This window comes from Sus scrofa, chromosome 6 (assembly GCF_000003025.6).
Source record: "Sus scrofa isolate TJ Tabasco breed Duroc chromosome 6, Sscrofa11.1, whole genome shotgun sequence".
Lineage (NCBI taxonomy): Eukaryota > Metazoa > Chordata > Mammalia > Artiodactyla > Suidae > Sus > Sus scrofa.
Genome location: NC_010448.4, coordinates 9,785,001 through 9,808,631, shown reverse-complemented (window position 1 = coordinate 9,808,631; position 23,631 = coordinate 9,785,001). Strand labels below are relative to the sequence as shown.

General features: G+C 48.2%; 1 protein-coding gene across 9 annotated transcripts in view; it reads left to right on the top strand.

Moving 5' to 3' along the window:
• Nucleotides 1-23,631, top strand: part of WWOX (WW domain containing oxidoreductase) — a 960,840-nt gene that overhangs the window by 62,417 nt on the left and 874,792 nt on the right. For 8 of the 9 annotated variants that reach the window (XM_021097054.1, XM_021097057.1, XM_021097055.1 and 5 more), the window contains exon 5: nucleotides 276-382. In XM_021097054.1, the coding sequence (XP_020952713.1) occupies nucleotides 276-382 (107 nt within the window). Of the gene's footprint in view, nucleotides 1-275; nucleotides 383-19,474; nucleotides 22,574-23,631 lie in introns of those variants that run through there. The other variant, XM_021097062.1, reaches the window with a different exon arrangement.

Sequence of the window (23,631 nt, the reverse complement as noted above, 5' to 3'; positions counted from 1 at the left end):
AATTTCTCCTGTTGACACTTGAGTGCAATGATTCTTTGCTGTGGGGTCTGTCCTCAGCATTGTAGGATATTTTGCAGCACTCCTGGCCTTGACCCTCTAGGTATCAGTAGCAGGCTAACCGCAGCTGCAGCCACTGACACTCTCTCTAGCTGTTTGCAAATATCTGCTGGGGGTAACTGTGTCTGGTTGAGAACCACTGGGGTAATGTGTATGGTGCTTGATAAAGGCCGGCTTTGCAGTTGTGTTTCTGATGTCGACTTTCCTTGTCACTGTAGGGTTTGAGACCGCCAAATCTTTTGCCCTCCATGGAGCACACGTGATCCTGGCCTGTAGGAATATGACGAGAGCCAACGAAGCTGTGTCGCGCATTTTAGGAGAATGGGTAAGTGAGCACTTGACTAGTTTTTGTTTTTGTTTTTAATTTTCAAATGCACATACTGGGATCAACACATGGAGGTTTCTAGAGTGCGTAAAGTTTATTGCTCTCGGAATAATGTTTTCTTTGTTTTTAAGGTCATATTCACTTTGTTTATTTTATGAATGAAAGGACAAGCAAGCCCGTTTATAGTTCGTTGTCAGTGTCCTCTGCTTCATTAGTCAGAGGTTTGAAACCGTTTACTCACTTAGCTCATTTATTAAGAAAAATAAAATGTGGTTAACGCCCATGAGTGCAACTGAGAGGTTGTTATGCTCATGGTTTTTAAGATGACAAAAGAGCAGGCTTTACCCCTGACTGTGGTTTTTCCTTTTTGCTTTCCTCTCTCTGAGCAGAGCTTGGTGCTGATGAGTCTGTGCACAAACGTTTGTTGAGGGCCTTCAGTGCTCTTGGGTTTAAGGGCACAGCACCAAGTAACACAGAGTATGTGCCCTCCTGGGCTTCTAGGTAGGAGAAACAGACCATGAAGGGATAATTACATTCAATATTGAACGTAGTGTCAAGTTGTTCGAAATGCAGGGCAGGACAGTAAAGCAGACTGAGGGACCAGGTGTTGACAATGTGGCCTATTTCAGACGGGGTGGTCAACAGAGACCCCTCTAAATTGGTGAGACTAAAAAAAAAAAAAAAAAAAAAGAAGGTTGAAGGAGTTCCCTTTGTGGCACAGCGGACGTGAATCTTACTAGGAACCCTAAGGTTGCGGGTTCGATCCCTGGCCTTGCTTAGTGCGTTAAGGATCCAGCCATGAGCTGTGGTGTGGGTCACAGACACGGCTCAGATCCTGCATTGCTGTAGCTGTGGTGGAGGCCAGCAGCTGTAGCTCTGATTGGACCCCGAGCCTGGGAACCCCCATGTGCCACGGATGTGGCCCTAAAAAGCAAAACAATCAAACAAAAAGTGGCGACATTTCATCCAAGACCTGAATGAAGTAAAGTGGTAAACTGTGCAGATAGCTGAGGAAGTACTCTCTGCCCTTGTGCAGAGGAGGCAGGACCGTGCCTGGACGGTTCAGGGGGCAGCAGGGTATGCGAGCATGGCTGGAAGCCAGCGGACGGCAGGGGTGTTGCCGAGGGGCTCGCAGTCATTGGTGAGGAAGACATGAGAGGGTTTGAGCCAGAGCGATGCAAGGTCATGGCTTTTTTACATTTTCAAATTAGAAAAATTATTTTTAAAAAATTTTATTGGAGTATAGTTGACTTACAGGGTTGTATTAGTTTCAGGTGTATAGCAGAGTGAATCAGTTATATATATATATATATACACACACGTATATATCCATTCTTTTCCCCATGCAGGTTATTACAGAATATTGAGTAGAATGCCCTGTGCTATGCAGTAGGTCCTTGTTACATATCTATTTTATCTACAGTAGTGTGTATATGTTTACCCTGCACCCCTAATTTATTCCTTCCCACCACAGTTTCCACTTGGGTTACCCTGAGATTTCAAAATCTGTGAGTTTTCTTCTGTTCTATAACTAAGTTCTTTTGTATCATTTTTATTAAATAAGTGATATCCTATAATATTTGTCTTTCTCCCTTGTATTTCACCTAGTATGATAATCTCTAGGTCCAGCCATATTGCTGCAAATGGCATTATTTCATTTTTTATGGCCAAGTAATACTCCATTAAGATTTTTTTTTAAAAAACGTGATCACTGTGCTTTGGTGTTACACACGGGCTGTGTTGATTCGTTGCCACGTTTTCAAGGTACCAGGCCTCTTAGTGTTAAGGAAAAACAGCTGTCGCCACTGTCTTTGTGGAGCTTCAGCTGAAGGTGGAAGATGGATGGACCCAAAGAAACACCAGTGTAAGTGTGAAATAATGGAAAGTGGTATCAGAAAGTACACGGTTGGAGTTCCCGTCGTGGCTCAGCAGTTACCGAACCTGACTAGTATCCATGAGGGCACAGGTCGATCCCAGGCCTTGCTCCGTGGGTTAAGGATCTGGTGTTGGCGTGAGCTGTGGTGTAGGTCAGAGACACAGCTTGGATCCTGTGTGGCTGTGGTGTAGGCCGGCGGGTACAGATTGGATTCAACCGCTAGCCTGGGAGTCTCCATATGCTGCAGGTGTGGCCCTAAAATCCAAAAAAAAAAAAAAAAAAAGACAAATGATAATACATGCATATTTGAATGTTCAAACAGAATGGGAAGTTATGAAACGAAAAGTGCCCCCCCAATACTTTTCTTGGAAAATGTATATCATTTATCCATTTCTTGTGTATTCTTCAAGAAAATAGTTGTATTATATACTAGCAGACACAACTGCGCAATGTTATGTAATTTGATTTTTCCACCTATTACTGTAGTCTTTTTTCTTTTTAATTTTTTATTTTTATACAATTTTTAAAGGTTACTTTCCATTTATAGTTATTACAAAATAGTAGTCGTATTCCCTGTGTTGTACACTATATGCTGGAGCCCATCTCACACCCGCTAGTTTGTACCCCCCGCTGCCCCACCCCCGCACGCCTCCCCCTCCCCTCTGGTAACTGCTCGTTCTCTCCGTGAGAGTGCTTCTGTTAGGTTCTAGTCACTAGTTTGTTGTAGTTTTTATATTCCCACGTAAGTGGTGTCATATAGTGTTTATCTTTCTCTGACTTATTTCACTGAGCATAATGTCCTCCAAAGCCATCTGTGTTACTGGCACATGGCAAAAGGTCATTCTTTTTATGGCCCAGGAGTATTCTGTGCGTGTGTGTGTGTCCCATGATCTTTATCCATTCATCTCCTGATGGACACTTAACATTGTTTTTGATGACAAGCACTCTTGTCTTAACAGGGCATATGTGGACTGCTTTTAGCAACTCATGGCTTTTAGCTCTAGTTTGATACTCTGTCACATGCTTATGCTCTAATGCCTCAAGAAACCACACTGCTTTTATTGTGCTCTTTAGATGAGATCAAGTGAGGAGTGGCTATGGGTGGATGATACAGGGTTTGTTTACTATTATGTAAGTTCTTTTACTATTTAAAAAGCTGCTTAGGTGGTAAAAGGTTAAGCTCTTACTCTGACCTCTAGGCACCTAACAGTTCTTAAGCTTAAGTCACTGAAGGCCTTTAGGTCTTTGTTCTTAAGCTTAAGTCGTTTACCAGCACTGTGACTGCTTTTCCAAGCAGGAAGATGGGATAAAGTGAAGAAGGACAAGATGGAGTTTTCAAAGAAACATGTCTTGCGACAATGTATTTAACCCGTCTTTCTTGTTGATGGACACTTAGGTGGTTGTCATTGTTCTGCTGTTCAAAGTGGAGCGTTCTTCAAGTTCAGTCTCTCTCTCGTTTTCATCTGAAATTGGCTTTTCAGGTTCTGCTGCGGTGATTGTTCTTGATGCGACTTTTGTGAGTACCCCGTAGGGCAGAACCTCAGGGGACTCTGAGTCTGCGGGCAGGTGGATTTAAAGTTGGGGTAGCAGTTTCCAGTTGTTAGCGCGTAAGCTATGCGTAAGCCTCTCCCCACTATGAGTGTAGAACAGCATCTGAGGTCTAGCAGCAGAGTGTCAAACTCAGAAAATTTTGCCCATTTAGAATTTTTAGACTAGAAAAGCCGAGTTCCAGTGGCCTTAACACCGTGAGAGCCATACTGGACAGTGTGTACTAACGTTCAAGCCAGTCTTGGAAGATAATGCCGAAATCTGTTACGGCAGATACCCAGCAGCCCTGCGCTGCAGCGTATCAGCTCTGGCGACAGCCCCATGGCTGTAGCTACCAGCTCCGGCAGCTTTGCGGCTGCAGTGGGCGAGAAACCAAGCGAGCACTCGGAGAGTTGGAGAACTCAGTTTTATTACGCCGGCGGGCTCAGAGGAGATCGCTCTCCAGAGTCTGAGCCTGGAAGAAGGGTTTCACAAGGCTTTTATGGGCTACGTCTTCCAGGTCCAAGCTTGGCTAGTTGGACTGGAGTGACGTCAGGCAAGGTAGTAGATGCGGAAGCAGAGGCATGGGGGAGGACTGGTTGGGGCAGTTGGCTAGACTTTGCTTAGTCATCATGGCTGGGGTCTCTCCTTTCTACATTTTATTGGGACATTTTCTCTTACAAACCCAGTTACCGATGGATTTTACAAGTTGGCTTGCTTTTTCCTGAGAACAGATTCCTCTGGATTTATCCCATTTAACTGTTGCTGATGTACGAGGCAGAGACCCCTGGATCTTCCCTCAGCCACTTGGTAAAGTCTCTTAGTCCTTTGGGTGGTTCTGTTTCCTCATCTCGAACGGCAAAGATGGGAAAGGATGATCTCGGAGACCCACCATTTAGTTTTTCCTTCTTGACATCTGAGCCATCACGGGTCCCCGTAGGTCCGTTTCCAGAGACAGACCATCTCGTGGTGAAGTTCCTTCTCCTGTAGCCTAACTCGAGGCTGACCCGTCAGCGCCTCCCGAAGGAGGAACGCCCCAGAGCGCTCAGCGTCGGGGACCTGAGCAGAGGAAATGGGAAGGAGGCCCGAAGCAGCGCTCCCGTGGAGCCCTAACCGTCTACGTCAGCTCACCCCTTCCATCGTCTCTGGTCTGTTGGCTCGTGCTCTTCCAACCCGGCTGTGCCGCGTTCCTCGCTCCCCTCGATCCTGGTGGTGGCAGCTCTGACTTAGCGCCCGGGCCGGGGCCGGCATGGCTGTTTCTCGCCGATGCGCCGTTACCGGAGCGCAGAGTGCGTGAGAAGCTGCGTGGAGCCCAGGTCCCCACCCTCAGTCTGTGCTGGTTGGTGTCCTCCAGGCCCTTCCCCAGCGGGTGTCTGTGCAGGGATTTGACACCTCCTGCTGGTGTTGCCCAAGGTCAGTTCCATCGATGCCCGTGTTCCTTGATACCCACCAGCCCGAGTATGCCCCCGTTTTACCAGGGTACACCACATCGCTGTCAGAGCCTGGAAGGTTCCGTGACATACCAGCACACGGGGGTTCTCCCAGTGACCCAGAGGCTCTGTTGCAGCACAGGCTCACTCTGAAGTCCTGGGGCGTGTGGCTCAGTGTCGGCTCACACGTGCCAAGGCTCAGTGGCCGACCTCCCTCCGGCCCCGGGAGTGGACCCTCAGCTCCCTTCCCACCCCTTCTCTGCTAGGTCTTCTCTCCCCTCCTTGCCCGCACATTCCCAAGTTGCTGAGTCCTGGAACACTCAGATCCGCCTCGGCGCCCGCAGGACCTTACTCACACCCTCTCCCGGGCATCTGACAGCCACCCTTTATTGCGTCCTTGTCATGCTCTGTGTCTGCGCAGGGCCTTGTGTATCCCGTACTTCGGAGGATGCAGACGCCTCGTCTTCTCCGTTTTACGGGGGTGTGCATGGAGTGCTCAGAGAGTGAAGGGTCTCAGCCAGAGCCACACGGCTGGCCAGCACAGAAGGGTAGGCTCCTGGTGTGTCCATCTGGTCTCCAACCCCAGAGTCTGTCTACACCTGATGGGCTGGCTTTTCTACCACAACAGCCCTCGTGCGTGTTCGTTACCTTTCAGGCTTTGCTTTAAAAATTGGTCGATGCTATTGGAGTGATTAATTTCAGAGGAGGCTACTCTGATTTCCCTTATTTTTGGTCCTAAGCAATCCCTTTTCATTCAAGATGTCCTTGATAGACTTCTCAAGCCGCTTCTGGGGGAGATGCAGCTATTTCACAAAACACAACCTAAATAGAAACACAGTCCATATGGAGTCATGTTAGGACCTTAAGTATAATTCCTACTCCCACTAATTGCTTCATGGGGAAGTGCCCTCCTGCCGAGAAGTTTGAGATGCTCCAGAGTTAGAAATAAGAGAAGCATTGAAAACAATTAAAATTGGATAACATGGACGGAGCAGAAGTGAACTCCCCTCTTAAAAGGCCGATCCATTTAGCATAATTAAAAAAGGAGGCAGGGTGGGGAGGCCCGTGGGGCCGCCTGTGATAGTTAAGCTTCGTGTCTCTGGACACGGGGTCCCTGCCCGAGTTGTTGAGCATGCCCCGTGTGAGGTCTGCCTCTTCATGGCCTGGAGAGGATTACTGACCAGTGTCCCTTACCTCATTTTCTCCTGGGTATTTCAGGGACCCCAAATATCAGGCTGAGCAGGAAGTTTTATCTTCCTGTTCTCAGGATGGAGCAGATTCTCTTGTACTCAGCACACCGTCTATACAGACTCCGCGTGGGTTCTCTGGGATGCTGACAGGTGTATCTGGATCCCTGCAGTGCTGGGGGTTTTTGTTCCTTTCCTCACCAGGTACTTAGCAGAGTGGAGTTTTGTTGCTCTGTATTTATGGGGCTGCGGCATGCCCCACACTCCACCCCACGATGTGCGGACCTCCGAGGGGCACTGATGAGCTATGGGAATGCATTTACTAAACGTCCCGATGAAGAGCTCTTGCCCATGGGGCTCCCCCTTCCTCCGACTCTCACTTTATTAGAGTTTCTAAATCTCAGGTTTCTAAAACTTTAGATCCCGAACTTCTGCTTGTAGGGAGGAAGGGGGTTGATGAGAGCTGGAGCAGCTGGGCCCGAAGTCACCCAGCTCCCTGCCACTCGTGTGCAGGAGGAAAGGGACAGGGCCGTGGCTGGTGCAGAAGGGAGTTAGAGGGGAGGGGTTCTCCTGAGAGCCCGGCCTGTCTCACTTGTGCCAGGCCCTTCCCCGTAGTGCTTTTCATGTCAAGAGTGACACAGGCGGTGTCGGGGAGCTCGCCTGTGGAGGCTGCCCACTGGGGAATCTTCTGGGCCTTGAGCATCCACCGGCGACTGAGACAATCCGTGAGGTGGGCGGGCTGGGCTGGTGTGGCGACAGGGGCTGATGGCCTCCCCCGACTTCTGACTCCCCAGGGTGCAGCTTGGTTCCATCCCCCCATCAGAGGGGAGGAGTTACCCGAGCATGTTGAGTTTGGTGAGAAGGTTTGGTCCCCAAGAAATGTTTTGAGCCCAGACTTTCCTGCCTTGTCTTTTTATTTGGCCTAGACTTGAAGTCTGCCTAGAGACTGGGTGGGATAAATGGCACGGTAGGAGAGGTAGCAGGGATCTGGCTCATCTGCTCTTGCCTTTTCCTGGGTGTCTCTGTCCAGGGTTTCCAGGTCTGGAGCGGGCAGGCTGGGTGGTCTTCAAGATCCTTCCAGGGCCCGTGTCTTTTGGGAAGACAGGCCATCTCCAGTTGATAACTGCTGCTCCTGTATGTGCCACATTCTACTGGTGAAGATTAGAAGCAGATGACACTCTAAGACCTTGGGCAAATTTCTTCTCTAAAGCTTCATTCTTTCCACCTGTAAAATCCACATACTCACATCTGTCCCAGGAGATAGAGGTTCCTGTGGGTATGAAGGCATTGACTGTACGTGTATTTAACACATTGCTGAGGATGCATTGTGTTCAATTAAATGTTAGCTGCTGCTATTAATGATGATAATAATTTCTTATTTCTACATGGAAATGCAAAGTGATCCTTGCTTTTCTTAACCTCTCCAAGTGGCTGAAAGGGGAGCGGTAGGGGGAGGATGTTTATCAGCATGATTCAGATGGAGTTGCAATGAATTCTTTTTCTGTCTTCATATGTCTGGACTCCTACGTTTTAATAGATGTGTGTTTAGTTTCTTGATTAGTATTTTCCAGTGGAGCTCATATTAGCACTCAACTGTCATTTGAAAAGCCATCTTAATTATTTATGTGATTGCTTTTTCTTTTGTATTTACGAAGAAATACACTTTGCATATATTTAGGAAAGATGATTAAGGGATCAGTCATCAGGAACAGCAAGCAATGGTTTATATCAAAATGGTTATTGAGAAAGCAGAGAGATGAGGGGTAAGAGAAGAGATTTATTAGTCAGAGCTAATGGAATATGCATGTGTTAGGGAGAGAGCGCATGCTCGGCTGATTGTAGCCCCACAGTCTGATGCTGGAGAGAGTGAAGTGTTGTAATTATTCCAGTTTTCAATAGAGCCGACACCAGGTCTATCTGTCTAGTGTGAGCGAAGGCGAATGGAACGCTGACAGTAGGATGTCATTTTGCAGCCTCATTGATAAGCATCAGAAATAGTGATTTCCCTGTTATTTTCAGATAAGGACTACTTGGTACCAGCCATTGTATTAGGCACCTGGGTTTGGCACTTGGCTGTGTTTTAATAGACACCGACACCCCGTTTTCATGACATGATGTTGAGGAGTGATGGGCTCGGATGCTGAGTAATAAATGGCTTGCACTTTTAAGAGCCGCTGGAGAAATCCATCTACTTTTTGGCTCCCTCCGTCCACTCGGTGACTTTATGATCATGAGTGGCTTTGGTGTTTGTGGCAATTTCTCCCATTCTCCTTTGATAATAAAAGCTTAAATCCCGTAATTTGCCGTAACCGATCGAAGTCCTTAGGTGCGGTGCCTTTTGCTATGTGATATGTGAGTGTTGGGGGGAGGCAGGCAGCACATGGGCTGGGTAATTTACAAGCCTGACGCCTGTCTAAGCTGGTGCCTTGACTTGGAAAAGACGATTGTTATTTATTCACCACATCCCAGAGTGTAAGGCCCATCCCCGTTGTTTTGAATGATCTTTAGCTAAACAAAAATATAAAAACTATTAATATTATTAATAGTTATAGATTGTTGGGAAAAGTTCATCCTACGTCAGTTGCTGGATTTGTTCCTCATTTCTTTGCTTTAAAAATTGTTTTTATGGATAGTATTGGACTTGCAATAAATAAAGCATGGTGTATAAACAAGTCTGCGAACCAGCAAGAACTATATAAACCACTTGCTTTAATCAACAAGCGAGCACATCTCCCCCCCCGCCCCACACACACATGCATAAAGAAGTCTAGAGTTCTCCCTTGGGAGGTTTTTATTCACATGATGGCCTGTGATCACCATCAGCTGCAGGTGTGGTTGGAAAGTCATGGCTGTCTCTGTACTGGGCACTCTGCTTAGCGTTTAGCAGTAAAATATATATATATTTTTTTTGGTCTTTCTAGGGCACCCGCAGCATATGGAAATTCCCAGGCTACGGTTCAAATTGGAGCTGTACTTGCTGGCCTACACCACAGCCACACAGCAATGCAGGATCCGAGCCACATCTGCGACCTATACCACAGCTCACAGCAACGCTGGATCCTTAACACATCTGAGCAAGGCCAGGGATCGAACCCGCTTCCTCATGGATACCAGTTGGATGCGTTTCCCCCCGTGCTACAATGGGAACTCCCAGCAGTGAAATACTGATGCTAAGTGTTAAACCCATCTTGCAGCTGAGGCATTGGAGGCTGGAAGGGGGAAGGGCTTTGCCTCGCCTCACGCAGCTGGGACCTATGGGTAGACCCCAGATTGAGGCCGTAGCTCCTGACCGTGAAGCCATCTTGTTACTCGGTCCAAAATTAGGGGTGCGTGTTGTTTCAGAGGACTGGCCTGTCTTTTTCAAGGACTAAGCCAAGGCGTGTCATCCTAGAGGCTGGCGTGTTTCTCTGTCCGTGACGTGAGGGGCCCTGTGGGTCCCTGGGAAGGGGCGTCCTGGGCAGTGTTGTACCCCAACAGAGCTGAGGAACCTCACTGCCCCAAGAGGTGTTGCTCCCAGGTCCCTTTTCAAGTGGAATGTAGTGTATTTACTGTTGCACTGAAGATGCCTCTTTGACCTTTCTTGTCATAGGCTCCGGAAAGATTCTTTATCAGAAAATAAATTATTCATCCTTCTCCTAGACATCATCGGCTGCTAAAATATTCTGAGTTTTCTCTGTCTCCAGAATGCCTAAAACTTGTGATGGGTGCTCCTCTAAGTTTTCCATTTCATTTCTCGTTCAGAGAATTTTGCATCGCCTTAGTCTTGTGTGTTACTCGTTGTCTTGGATCACCGTCTCCATGTCTTCCTTTTGTGTGTGTGTGTTTCACTCAGTCTTGAATATTTCAAATTTTAAATCCATTAAAACCTTTGCCTAACAAGGGCCGTGATTTACTGCAGAGTTTTGAAGAGTGAAAGTCTGGCGCAGACGGAGAGCTGCAAGACACGCCCAATCATGTGAAGCCCAGCGCAGCTGCATCCTTTCGTTACCATGGGGGCCCCCCCGAGTTCTTGTTAAGCGATTTTGACATGGTTTGAAGAGATGGATTTCATCTTTAGACGGTGTTCAGCCAGTGGCTGAAAGTCTGCTTCTGGCCTCTATTTAGGCACCATTATTTAAGCAGAAAAAAGTACGCTTGAGACCACTTTACCTCTTTACTGTGGGGCGTTTACAGAGAGGCTTGGACAAAGCAGGTGTTAGATTAAACTGAGAGGAAAAGCAGTCCTTGTACCCATAAAACCTTCTGTGCGAGGACAAGTGGCTGTCTGTAAGCGAGGCAGCTGGTCTCTGAACGGGGCAGCACACACCATGGTAGGTTATGTTGAGCATGTCTTTAAAATAGAGTAAGTTTTGGAGTTCCCGTCGTGGTTCCGTGGAAGCACATCTGACTAGTATCCATGAGGGCAGGTTTGATCCCTGGCCTCGCTCTGTGGGTTAAGGATCCAGTGTTGCCCTGAGCTGTGGTGTAGGTCTCAGACTCGGGGCTCTGATCTGGCCTTGCTGTGGTGTAGGCCAGTAGCTACAGCTCTGATTCGACCCCTAGCCTGGGAACTTCCATATGCCATGCGTGTGGCTCCAAAAAGACAAAAAAGTAGAAAAAATAAAATAGGGTAAGTTTTAATTTCTAGGGAGGCAGCCTGGAGTAGAGGGCACCCCCGCTCTGGAGTCACACGGACCTGGAATTGAGTCCTGGTTCAAGCACGTGCTCAGTGGGTACCCATGGGCGTATTCCGTTATGTTGTTGATTTATTTGCCTGCAGAATGAGAACGGCGCTAATACTGGCTCTCAGGGTTCATCAGGATGAACCGAAGTAATGCACATACTCTCTTGTCCAGAACCTGGCACAAAACAAAGGCGCAGGAAAAAATGGTTGTATCAGGAGAGGCAAACTTGTTCAACACGGATCCCTGAATTAGATAACTGCCCTCAGAAATCTTGCTAGAAAATGTGTTTCCTCTTATCGCTTGCTCTCTCTCTCTTTCAAATAAATGATCAGAGTCCTAGGAAAGAGCCAGGCCTCTCTTCATCTGCCCAGCAGTGTGTCAGGTGATGCTGACCTGCGCTGAGGCGAGGGGCGGGAGGTGGCTGTCCGTGTCCCCGGTGTCCACATCCGGGTTCGGAGCTGGCTGGAGTTGACAGAGGCTGGAGCTAGTGTGGAGAGAAGTGGAGCTGGCAGAACCGACTCTGGGGGCTGACGTGTGCCTGGAGAAAGTGGCTACGGAGCTTTACGGTCGGTGCACACTGCTTTAGGCAGGCCTCCCTTTCAGAGGTGGGCCTGACTCCGCCCCATGAGTGTGGGCGGGGCTTAGTGACGCCCCTCCGGAATAGAAGGTGGGGAAATGACGGCCAGAGGCTTCCCGACGGGTCCTGAAAGGCTGGTGGCCTCCTTGCTTGCTGTCCCGGATCCCTGACTCTGGGGGCAGCCAGCGGCCATGCCGGGAGGGTGCTCAAGCATCTCTGTGGAGAGGCTCACCCAGGTCCCCAGCCCCTCGAGGAGGTCCTCTTGGGTCTCTGACCTCGTCAAGCCTGCAGAGACCTCGTCAGAGATCTCGGGTTAGAACCATTCAAACTCCTGACCTAGAGAAGCTCTATGATAAATGAACTGCTACTGTTTTTAGCCCCTGCACCCTGGGGAAAGTTGTTGCAGAGCAGTGGGTAACGGAGAACAGGGGTCGTGGCCTCGGGGGAGAAGTGTCTCTGAGAGCAACTGCACAGTGAGTTCAAAGGTCAAGACGTGAGGACTCACCCAGTGAGTGCCTCTAAGTGTAAGGAGTGTAAGGACGCTTTTTTTTTTTGCTTTTTAGGGCCACACCAGCAGCATATGGAAGGTCTCAGGCTAGGGGTTGAATCAGGGCTGTGGCTGCCAGCCTGTGCCACAGCCACAGCCACACCAGATTTGAGCTGAATCTGCAACCTACACTACAGCTCATGGCAACGCCGGATCCTTAACCGACTGAGTGAGGTCAAGGATCCAGGCCGAGTCCTCATGGATACTAGTTGGGTTCCTTACCGCCGAGCCAAAACGGGAACTCCTAAGTGCAAGGACTGTTAAGTTCTTGGGGTGACATCCGCCACCCAGATCTCCTTGTGCGACCTCCGCCCGACTTGCAGCCCGCTTACACAGCGTCCTTGAACTGAGCTCACCTGGCTTTGGTTTAAAGGCTTCCAGGGGTGGGTAAGTGCCTCCGTCCCAAGGCAGCCCATCGCATTTCTACTTGCCTATTCATTGGAAAGTTCTCGCTTACACTGAAGGCAGAATCTTCCTCCAGGTGCCTGCTTCCCACTGGCCCTGGTTCTGCTCCCTGAGTTCCGCTGGGCTGCCTTCTCATGAGAACCCAGCTAGCCCTCCCATCTCTCAGATTCCCTAAGGAGTAAATTCAAAGTTATATTGAAGACCTCAGATTACTAAGCGTTGGCAGCGAGGCTGGCCCCTCTCATTTCCTTCCAGCCTCTGTCCCTCTTCTGTGCTGGAGTTGGGGATGCATGTGGTGAGGCTTGGCAGCTGGGGAGAACCTGTCTGCAGGTGCCAGGTGTAAAGCCCAGACTGACTGTGCCTTCCCTGGAGGTAACGCATCAGTGTGAGCACAGTGCGCAGTCTCCCTGTAAGTGACCGAAGAGCCCTGCCCTCGTTTCCCTGGCCGTTCCCAGGTTTAAATTGTTCCAGCCACAATGTGATCAGTAAACTGGGTAGCTGGGAGAAACTTCCAGGCGTCTTTGTAATGGCTTTATTGTTGTTTATTGAGAGGGACTAATTAACTTTGATTATTGCACTAATATTATGGCACTTTGACAGCCCTTCAGATTTATGACTCTGGGAAAAATAAACAAATGAAATGCAGGTGCTGGAGCAGAAAGAATAAGTTATTACTGAACTTTAATTACTTGGAATGTGTAGCCAGGAGAGAATTGGTTGATGAATTACAGGATGCTTAAAATCTACATCAAATTGTAAGGAATATACAGACAGAAATGGAAAGGGGGGGGCTGAGGGTGCTGTCTTTAAGGCAGCAAAGGATAGGGCACATCTGTGATGATCAGAATAGTGTTTCATTGATTAATCCTTTTATCCAACGGGGCAGAAATTTACACGGTGCCATTCAAAGCGTGGGCCCTGACCCACACTGTCAGCATCACCTGAGAACATGTTAGAAATGCAAATTCTTGGGCCCCACCTCAGAGCTGTCGGATCAGGATTTCTGGAGGTGGAGCCCAGCGATCTGCCCGTCCAGGAGATGGTGAGGTACCGCTTTCTTGTTCTCATGCTGTTGATTTTTAAAAAAAATTTATTTTTAAGACCTCACTCCTGACATATGGAAGTTCCCAGGCTTCGGATCGAATCGGAGCTACAGCTGCCAGCCTACGCCACAGCCACAGCAATGCAGGATCTGAGCAGTGTTTGCCGACCTACACCACAGCTTTCAAAGCAGTGCTGGCTCTTCAACCCACTGAGCAAGGCCAGGGATCAAACCCACAACCTCGTGGTTACTAGTAGGCTTCGTTTCTATTGTGCCACCATGGGAACTCCCTATTGATTTTTTTTTTTTTTTAAATTAAAAGGGCAGGTACATATTTTTACTTCTGCCTACAAAAATCAAGTGTTCTCACAGCTTTTTTCGCCACCTAGCCCTGAGGTTTTGAGACTTTAAAAAATTGTGGAAATATTTATTACACATTTCCCTCGTGTTGTGTGTAGTGGGTGATAATAAGATAGTTTAGACCATTGTCATGGTCCTCGAGGACGGTACACGTGAGGTGATACCCCTCAGACGGTAGCCCCTGCTTGGACCCCGCAAGTGTGGGAAGAGTGGTGGTCTTAGGACTCAGGAACGAGGCTTTGCCCACGTGCTTTGAAGCAGGTTCCTTGAAGAAGGCAGTATTGGCAGGCGGCATATGCAGCCCCGAAGGCCAGGAAAGCACATCCTGGGAACGGTGAATGCTCAGGTTGGGATGCACTGGCGTGGGTGCTGGAGGCCGGAAGCTGCCCTTTGAAGCCAGATCATTCAAGTCCTTGGATTCCATTCTTCAGGGAGAATGGACTTCCTTCTCCAGCTCCTGGCAGCCATGCAGGCCTCCCAGCGGGAGTGATGCTGTCCACACACAGTGATGCAGAAAGACATATGTTCAGGCCGAACCAGAGGGAGTGCAGAGACCCCGAGAGACCGTCAGCCATGCCCTGGGTCACCGGTGGTTAAAGTGGTAGCTCGGAGGGGAAAGGCTGGGAAGAGTGCTGGATATACTTGCTTCTCACATTCAGGGAAAACTTTTACATCTGTCAAGTGAGTCCCAGAGGATAGAGATAATCATTCCTTCCAGTACCTCGTGCTCTGAGGACCTTTAACAGACCGTGGGGAAACGCCTTCCTCACTCTTAGAAACACTGTGAAAGCAGGGAATCGTGTTTGCTGGCTGCAGCTCTCGCTCAGGTGTAGGGGGACGGTGTACGGGTCAACCAGACAATGCTGAGGGTCCCGGGAGGGCTGCTTACTGATCATACAGGAGAATAGGTGTCACCCAGGAGAGGAACTGTGACATCTGAGCAAGCCTCCCAGGTGCAGTTACTCCAGCACCCGGGCCAGGCCACCCGTGACGGGCTGGGCCTGGCTGAGCCAGCTTCCCATGAGGCCCATTGGAGCCTCGAACCTGCCTTCATCCCTGCAATTCTGGGTTGTCTCCGAATTTTTCCTTTAAAGACTTGCTTTATTTTTAAAAATTTTTATTTTTTCCATTATAGCTAGTTTATAGTATTCTGTTAATTTTCTACTGTATAGCAAAGTGACCCAGTCACCCATGCATATATCCATTCTTTGTCTCACATTATCCTTTATCATGTTCCAATATAAGTGACTAGATACAGTTCCCTCTGCCGTACGGCATGATCTCATTGCTTGTCCACTCCAAAGGCAAGAGTTTGCATCTATTAACCCCAGATTCCCAGTCCATCCCACTCCCTCCCCCTCCCCCTGGCAACCACAAGTCTGTTCTCCAAGTCCATGAGTTTCTTTTCTGTGGAAAGGTTCATTTGTGCTGTATATTGGATTCCACATATAAGTGATATCATATGGTATTTGTCTTTCTCTTTCTGACTTAGTTCACTCAGTATGGGGGTCTCTAGTTCCATCCATGTTGCTGCAAATGGCATTATTTTGTTCTTTTTGATGGCTGAGTAGTATTCCACTGTGTATGTATACCACATCTTCTTAATCCATTCATCTGTCATTGGACATTTAGGTTGTTTCCATGTCTTGGCTATTGTGAATAGTGCTGCACTGAACATAGGGATGCATGTGTCCTTTTCAAGGAAAGTTTTGTCTAGGTAGATACCCAAGAGTGGGAGTGCTGGGTCTTATGGTAGTTCTATGTGTAGTTTTCTTAGGTACCTCTGTACTGTTTTCCATCGTGGTTGCAGTGATTTACATTCCCACCAGCAGTGGAGGAGGGTTCCCCTTTCTCCACACCCTCTCCAACATGTGTTGTTTGTGCACCAGACTTGCTCTTTTTCTTCCCAAAAGAACCTGACCAGCCTCCAGTCCAAGAGCGTCTCTTCCTTGGACAGTTGCCAAAGTAACTGCGACTCCAGATCTTTGTTGTCAAGCCACCTGCGAAGCTTTTATTTCAGAGACTCTTCCTCTCTTGTGACTTCTCCCACTGCCTGGAGCCTTCCAGACACCCCTGCCCGCCCTGCTTATGGATAATGTGTATTCTTGAGGAACAGGGGTGTGTTTTTGATCTGAGCCAGACCCTTCCAGCGGCAGTACCCCCGGAAGCCCTACCGTGCTTTACAGGGTCACGGGAGAGTGCCTTCTGTTTGGGATGGTTCACGGCTTGTCTGGTCTGGGAGTGTGGATAACTGAGAGCTGGTTACGTGTTTAGTTTCAGCGCTTGGCACATTTGCAGTTTTGGAGGTGATGCAGAGGCGCCTGGTAGTGATGTTGGTGATCAGAGTGGTATGGCAAGGTTGAGCACCCTGCAGACCTGCCAGCACCGACAGTCTCGGGAGCCCTCAAAGAAAAGCCCGAAGTAATTATACATTTCTTTAAGGTGTACATGAAAAAACTAAAGTTCCTTTTAGTCCTATATGATCCATGGGCTTTGGCAAGACTCTTAGCCATTACTTTTCAGAGAATGCAGCAAAGACATGAGCCAGTTTACACGGGAAGGATATAATGGAAAATTCAGATAGGAAATGGGTCGTTTGTCTTTTTAGGGAGAGCTTTGAATTACAGGATCCCCTTTGGCTATACTGCGGCTGTAAAAACAGTAACATTGGGGATTGGACAGGGCTTTTTGAGATCATCCAGTTTAACCTGCCTGCTTAACAGGTGGGCGAACTGAGGCCCAGAGAGGTAACTGATGCATCCAGTGTTACACCTGCTTTTGAGACAAACTGTCTTACTTCCCATTTGCCTATTGTGAGGAAATGTTTTTTTTTTTTTTTTTTTTTTTTTTTTTTTTTTTTTTTTTTTAAGAACATGGAGTTGCCTGTAAGAGGAATATAAACACCTAACACTTCATGCTCACTTAGATGGGTTAATCCTCATTCTTCCTTCCATGATGATGATAAAGTAGTGGTAGGTGGCATTGTGAGCTGGTTCCGGTGTGAAACACTTTGAATGCCTTAATTCAGTTCATTTTTATGACAGCTCTGTGAGGGTAGCTGATGTGACGACTCCTATTTTCAGGTGATCCTAGGCACAGAGAAGTTTAGGACCTTGTCGAAGCTCACACAGCCAATGAGCAGAAGAGAGGAAACGCTGTAGGGGGACAAAGGCCTTGCGCGTTGTGTTCCTTGGGGCCTCTCCCCGGTGTGTGGCCAAGTGCCCGGTCAGTAGGAGGAATTGAGTGAATAGTTGTTGAATGACTGACTGAGGTACAGCATGGTTGACAGTCGAGTCTTGGGGCTGATAACCCGGGCGGCCCTATCCTACCACTAGGAGGAGGGAGAGCTTGGTTTGTTTTTGGAACCAGATGATTATCCTGGAGTACTGAGCTGTGTACTAAATTGATTTTCACACTGGTGCTGCTGAAGTGCCTCCAGTTCTTCGTCCACGTGCTAGCTTGTGGCTGATGGGCTTATAGTCTGTGGAATGTGGCTTAAGCACATTGCCTCCCAGTTGTGTCTGTCTCTCTCTCTTTTTTTTTTTTAACGGCTGCACCCCGTGGCATATGGAAGTGCCTGGGGCCAGGAGTCGAATCTCAGCCACAGCTATAACCTACAGCGCAGCTCTGGTAATGCTGGATCCCTAACCCACTGTACTGGGCCAAGGATCAAACATGCACCTCTGCAGCAACCCAGGCCACTACAGTTGGGTTCTTAACCCACCGTGCCACGGCAGGAGCTCTGCCTCCCATTTCTTCACAAATCACAGGTCCTGGTTTGGGCATTCTCAGCCAGCAAGCTTCCCACGCTGTTGTGGAGAAGTCGGTTGGCTGCGGGGAGAAGCCCACTCGCAAAGCAGCTTGGTTCAGAAGGACAGATCAGCTGGAAACGACGGGGCCCAAGAGTGGAGGGGAGTCCTGGATGCGTCAGGCGCTCCTGGATGCATCAGGGGCCTTCTGGTCTTTACTTGCTGAGTGTGTGTGATGGAGAGAGAGAAGGTTGACCAGGGATCAGTTACTCCTTTAAAAATGGAAAGACCTCCAATGATGCTAGTAAGGCCTTCGGAGGTAAACACAGACACCTCCTTGTTTCCTATTACTTAGGTCGGAAAACCTAAGGTGTTGGGGTTGGCTGTGCTTCTCACAAAGCCCTTTCAGTTAATAGGCAGTTGTCCTGAAGGCTGTCAAGACAGATGTAGAGAAAGATAGAAGAGCTAGAGAGAGAGAAAGAGGGGAGCCAGGGCACACACACACACACGGGAGAGGCAGGAAGACTTAGAGGAGGGACAGAGATCAAGGCAACACAGCCCCACACACAGACGTACACCTCTCTCAGAGAGAGAGGACCACTCCTGGGAGTGTCTCTGTGGAGCTGTTTAGTGCCAGCCTCTGCACGATGGGTTTGATCACTGTTTCCAGTGCTCTCTGATCATTTCTTGCTTAGAAAGAAGGAAATTAGAATTGTTGAGCTATGATTTGTTTTAATCTGAAAGAAATTGTCTAACATAAATCTCCCCGTGAGTGCTGGAAAAGCCCTAAAGCGGCCAGGGAAAAAAATATCAATACTTTGCAAAGGAGGAATGATTGTTCCAATTCGTGGCTTAATTGACTTTAAGCCTTAATGAAACTCAGGCCGGAGCGGGCGGTGCGCCCTTGGTGGTGGCCAGTGAAATCTACACGGGGGAGGGGAATTTAGGGTGGTGATTTGGCTCTTTGCTGTTGATGCAATTTTCTAATTGAGTGGGGCTACCTAATACCAGACGGTAATTTTTTTTCCTATGAAGAGAGTACATTTTTTTCCTAACACAGTAATTTATTTTAAATTACAGCTTTTTCTATTAGAAGCATTCATTTATGTAAGATTATCTTTCCTCAAGTGAAATTTCACTGATGCCGTATAATTAAATATAGATTTTTTTTTAAAAAGATAGTATATATTTTAAATTCATAAGTGGACAAACTGGGCTTTTATATAAAGACTTATTTGAGAAGAGCGAACAGCCCACCTGATCAGCATGATGGCTATTGGAAAAGATTCGTTTAGCCATAGTGCCAGGACCTTCTTGGGAAGGGATGCTAAAACGTGCTTACTTGATCAGTCTGAAAGGATCGATGTATAAAATACCTTCTTTGGGTGTAAGCAGCAGCCCTGGGATCTGGTCTGTCCGCCTTTGCATCCTGCCTCGGCCCCTTAGGAGCCAGGTATAATGCGGGGATGCTAATGGAACCTGCGTCACAAGGTCGTGAAGATGAACCGAGGTCTTGCACCTCCAGTGCTTGGGATGGTACCCGGGTCCTTAGAACAGTACCTGGGGCCCTCGGGTGTACATGACACACATCGTTTGAGACCCCTGCGCGGTCTGGCCCCTGCCTGCCTGTCCAGGCTCATCTCTGCCTGTTACCTTTCTTGTCCCAGGCAAACCAATCTCAGAGCTCGTCCCATACCCTCCTGTCTCTCTTTCTTTCTCTCGGCTCAGAAGACTTCATCTGCTTGGAGGGACCTCAGCCTCGCTTGTCCACCTCCCTGATGCCTCTTCGTGCCATGAGTCTCTGCCCAGGGCTGTGTTTCCAGCAGAGCATTCCTGGACTGCCTTCTCTGCCCTGCCGCCCCCTTCCCTTCTCTCTGCAAATATTTAGCAACCCCTTTGAGTGATGGCAGCAACTCACATGACGCCTCCTGCCTCCAGGGAGCTTACAATCCATGTTTTGGTCTTAAAAATATGCATCTGTGACTGTGCTGGTCCCATGATGCAGTCATTGATGGTTGGCTGAAGGCCTCCTTATTTAAGGAGCAAACACCTATTCGAACTTTGTTAGACTCCAGGCATCCCGTTGCACCGTGAACATAAGTAGATACATAAAGTCCTGTGCTGTCTAGGTGTGTGGACAGATACCAACAACATATAATATTATCTGCTCTGAGAGAGTGACATCAGTGCTGTACTTGCAGGTGTGAGTTGGGGGAGGAGGGCGGGACTGGCTTATGGCCCGTGCTTAGCAATACTTGGGCGGGAGCAGACCTGGTGCCTGTGTTGCCCATCACTTTTGGGTGGTGTCAGACCTGTTGGTGAGAAGCTGTCTGGTTGGTGGTCTTAAGCACAGGTCCTGGAGGTCAGCCTGGGCTGGGCAGGAGGTCAGTTCTCTGTCTGTGGCCAGGGAGTATCCTCAGTCAAGGCCTGCTTCACGGGCCTCCGGAGCTGACCATAGCAGGTGGGGATGCTCTGTCCCCACGCAGGATGCTTGTCGAGGTGAGGTGATGGTGCCTGGTTCCCTGTGCCCGTGCAGCTTGCCGTGCTGACAACTTCTGTCCTCTCTGAGCCTTGCCCGTCCTGGGTTCTAGCCCAGCAAGGCCTGCCTTCCCCTCCCCTCGCCTCCTCTGTGCCAGTCAGAGCCTCATCTGGCTGGGTTTATCCTGTGTTCAAACACACCTCCCTTGCTACAGAATTGGATTTTGCAGGACACTGACAGTTTCTAGAAAGATCTGGTCTGTGAGCCCATTTGGAAAAAACTGGGATCACTCTGTGCCTGTTGGCTTGTGTCCTAGCCGGCTGCCCGGACCCTCCAGGGTGGCCTCGGCAACTTCACATCAAGGACTTCATCACGGCTCCAAAGTAAAACCATTTACCGTTGCTCCCTGCATGGGGAGCAGTGACCTCCTGCCACCCTGTCGTAAGTCCTGCCACAGGCACTGCTCCCTGCAAGGACGAAGGAAGAGCAGGAGCTGGCAGGACCCCAACATTCAGATGCACTTCCTGACATAGGGAAGGTCTGGCGAAGTGATTTCGTCTTCAAATGTGTCGAGCCAGTCTGGGCCCAGGCCACAGTTGTGGTTCCCTCCGTGGTTTCTCATCTCGTCAGAGAAGCTACCCTTCCTCCTCGGCGACAGCCCTTCAGTAGGAATAGTCGTGGATTTGGCAACTAACAGTCATAAGGGTTTTACGATTTGTGGAGAATGTATATGTGAAAGAAAATGGATGAATTAAAAATATTAAACAGCTCAGCCAGCACCCGCATGCATGAATCGTTGAGATCTATTTTTTCCCCCCTTCATATGATAAACATATGGCATGAATTTTCTGCTCTCATTACAGATGCTGAGAGAAGGCAAAGACAAATATTTATATTACATTCATGTTTTACAGTAAAAACACTGTTTGGTTTGTTTATACAGTTCCACTGCTACAGTTTTTATGGTTGGTAATGAAACCACTGTAAAACCCAGCCTGGGTTGTTTAGCAGACACGATAAGGCCCTCGTTTTCAGGGAGATGCCCTGGATGGAATAGTTGATGTCCCACGTGCAGAAGCAACGATCGAATTACGGGGTAGGATGGGCCGAGCTGGGCTGTGATAACAAACAACCTCAGAGTCTCCGGGCTCCCACAGCTGAGCTTTATTTCTGGTTCCTTTGACGTTTCCATCGTGGGTTGCCTGCAAGTCTGTGCTGGATGGGACCTCGCTCAGCCCCGTCCCCGGGCTCGGCTTGCTCGCTGGATGTTGTGACAGAGGAAGAGGGAGGCGTGCTGACCCTGCACTGCCCTTCATGCCCCTGCTCAGAAGGGACTCTGCCGCATCCGCTCACGCTCCCCGGGCCAAAGCACATGTCCTGGCCGCGTGCAACCTCACGGCACAGGGACGTCCACACCCACCAAAGGATGTGGAGAAGTGGAACATCCGAGGGCAGCCCTGCGGACTTGGTTCTGGTTCCTTCAGGCCTTTTTTGTAGTTATTTAATGGATGTTCAGAAGGGAACAGGGAAGGCCTCAGAGACCCTCGTGCCCGCCGTCCTCAAATTGATGAGACCCTGCCCTTATATCAAGATGTCCTGCATAGGAGGGACCTGCAGCTGACCCCAGGAATATGTCATGTGACATCCACAAAACTTTTTCAAGTTGAGCTGTGATTTTGTGTGTGTGTGTGTTTTAAGACGTTTATGTCTAAAAGCTCATCAGGAGGCCACGTTCCTTTAAGAGCCATGGCCCTCGAGGGGTGTGTACCGCCACCGTCAAGCAGGCATAAAGTGCTGGAGCTAACCATTCATCCAAAGGCAATAAGAAGTGTGACTATGAAAACAGCTCAAAGAGATTTTGCCCAGCCACGTAAAGGTGGTATCTAGAGCTGAGGTGTCCAGTACGGTAGCCATGGCCACACGTGGCAGTTGAGGGCCTAAAATGTGTCCCGTCCAGGGTGAAATGACCTGTAAGGGTGAAATAAAATACCTACCAGTTTTCGAAAATGTCATATAAAAAGGTTAAATATTGTATTGAGTAGTTCTTATGTTGATTCCATGCTGAGACCAGAATTTAGATACCAGGTTAAAGAAAATATTTAACATTCATTTCACTTGTTTCTTTTTATCCTTTTTTGACTTGGCTGTTAGGTCATGTAAATTACATTTGTGGCTTTCATTACTTTTGTTGAACAGGACTGATCTAAATGGTCAGCATCAGAGAGTCAAAAAGAGAATTCACTCGGCGTCTTTCTCACGAATCCCAATTGCTAGAACTCAAAGTTTAAACTCAAAAGTTTCTATCTTTTGGCCTTTTGGAATTTTCTCCTTAAATTTTTTTTTTTTTTTTTTTTTTTTTTTTGCTTTTTAGGGCTGTACCTGTGGCACACGGAGGTTCTCAGGCCAGGGGTCAAATAGGAGCTATAGCTGCTGGCCCACGCCACAGCCACGCAGGATCTGAGCTGTGTCTGTGACCCATGCCGCAGCCCACGGCAATGCCAGATCCCGAACCCACTAAGCGAGGCCAGGAATCGAACCCGCACCCTCATGGTTGCCAGTCGGTCCCGTTTCTGCTGCACCACGACGGGAACTCCATTAAGGTTTTTTTTTTTTTTTTTTTTTTTTTTTTTTAAATTTCAAAATCATTTTGGACTCTCATAGAAGTTACAGAAGAGTACTACAGAAAGTTCCTGAGTGCCCTCAGCCAGCTTCCCCCAAGAATAATGTCTTCTGTAACCACCCTACACTGATGAAATCTAGGAAACTGACACTGGTATAGTGCTATAAACTAAAGGTTTTTACTCCTATCTAACCAGTCTTTCCGTGTGTGTGTGTGTGTGTGTGTGCGTGTGCCGCTCTGTGAGATGGTATCACATATATAGGTTTGTGTAACCACCGTCACAATCAGGCTGCTGAGTTATTCTGTCACCTCCAAAGAAGCACCCTTTACCGTAGTTTTTATTCCTTGAGTTGCTTTTTTTTTTTTAAATTGAAGTGTAATTAGCCTTACAATGTTGTATTAGTTTCTGGTGCACAGCAAAGTGGTTCAGTTATACATATGTATATATGTATTTATATGTGTATGTGGATTATTTTCCATATTCTTTTCCAATATGGTTTATTACAGGATATTGAATATAGTTCCTTGTGCTATACTGGAGGACCTTGTTGTGTATTCATTCTATGTATAAGTTTGCCCAATTCCTTCTTAATTAGGCTGTTGGGGGAAAACTTCTAGGCCACTTAGGAGCAAAAGATGCTTTTGGCTCAGAGGTTGGTCGTTGGTGTGCCCATCCATCAGTGCTTAGAAGGGGGCCGAGTTACCCGAGCTTTGTGCCAGGTGTTGGGCAGACACAAAGCAGAAAAGCTTGCGCCCAGGGAGCTCATAATCTTTGCAGGTTTACAG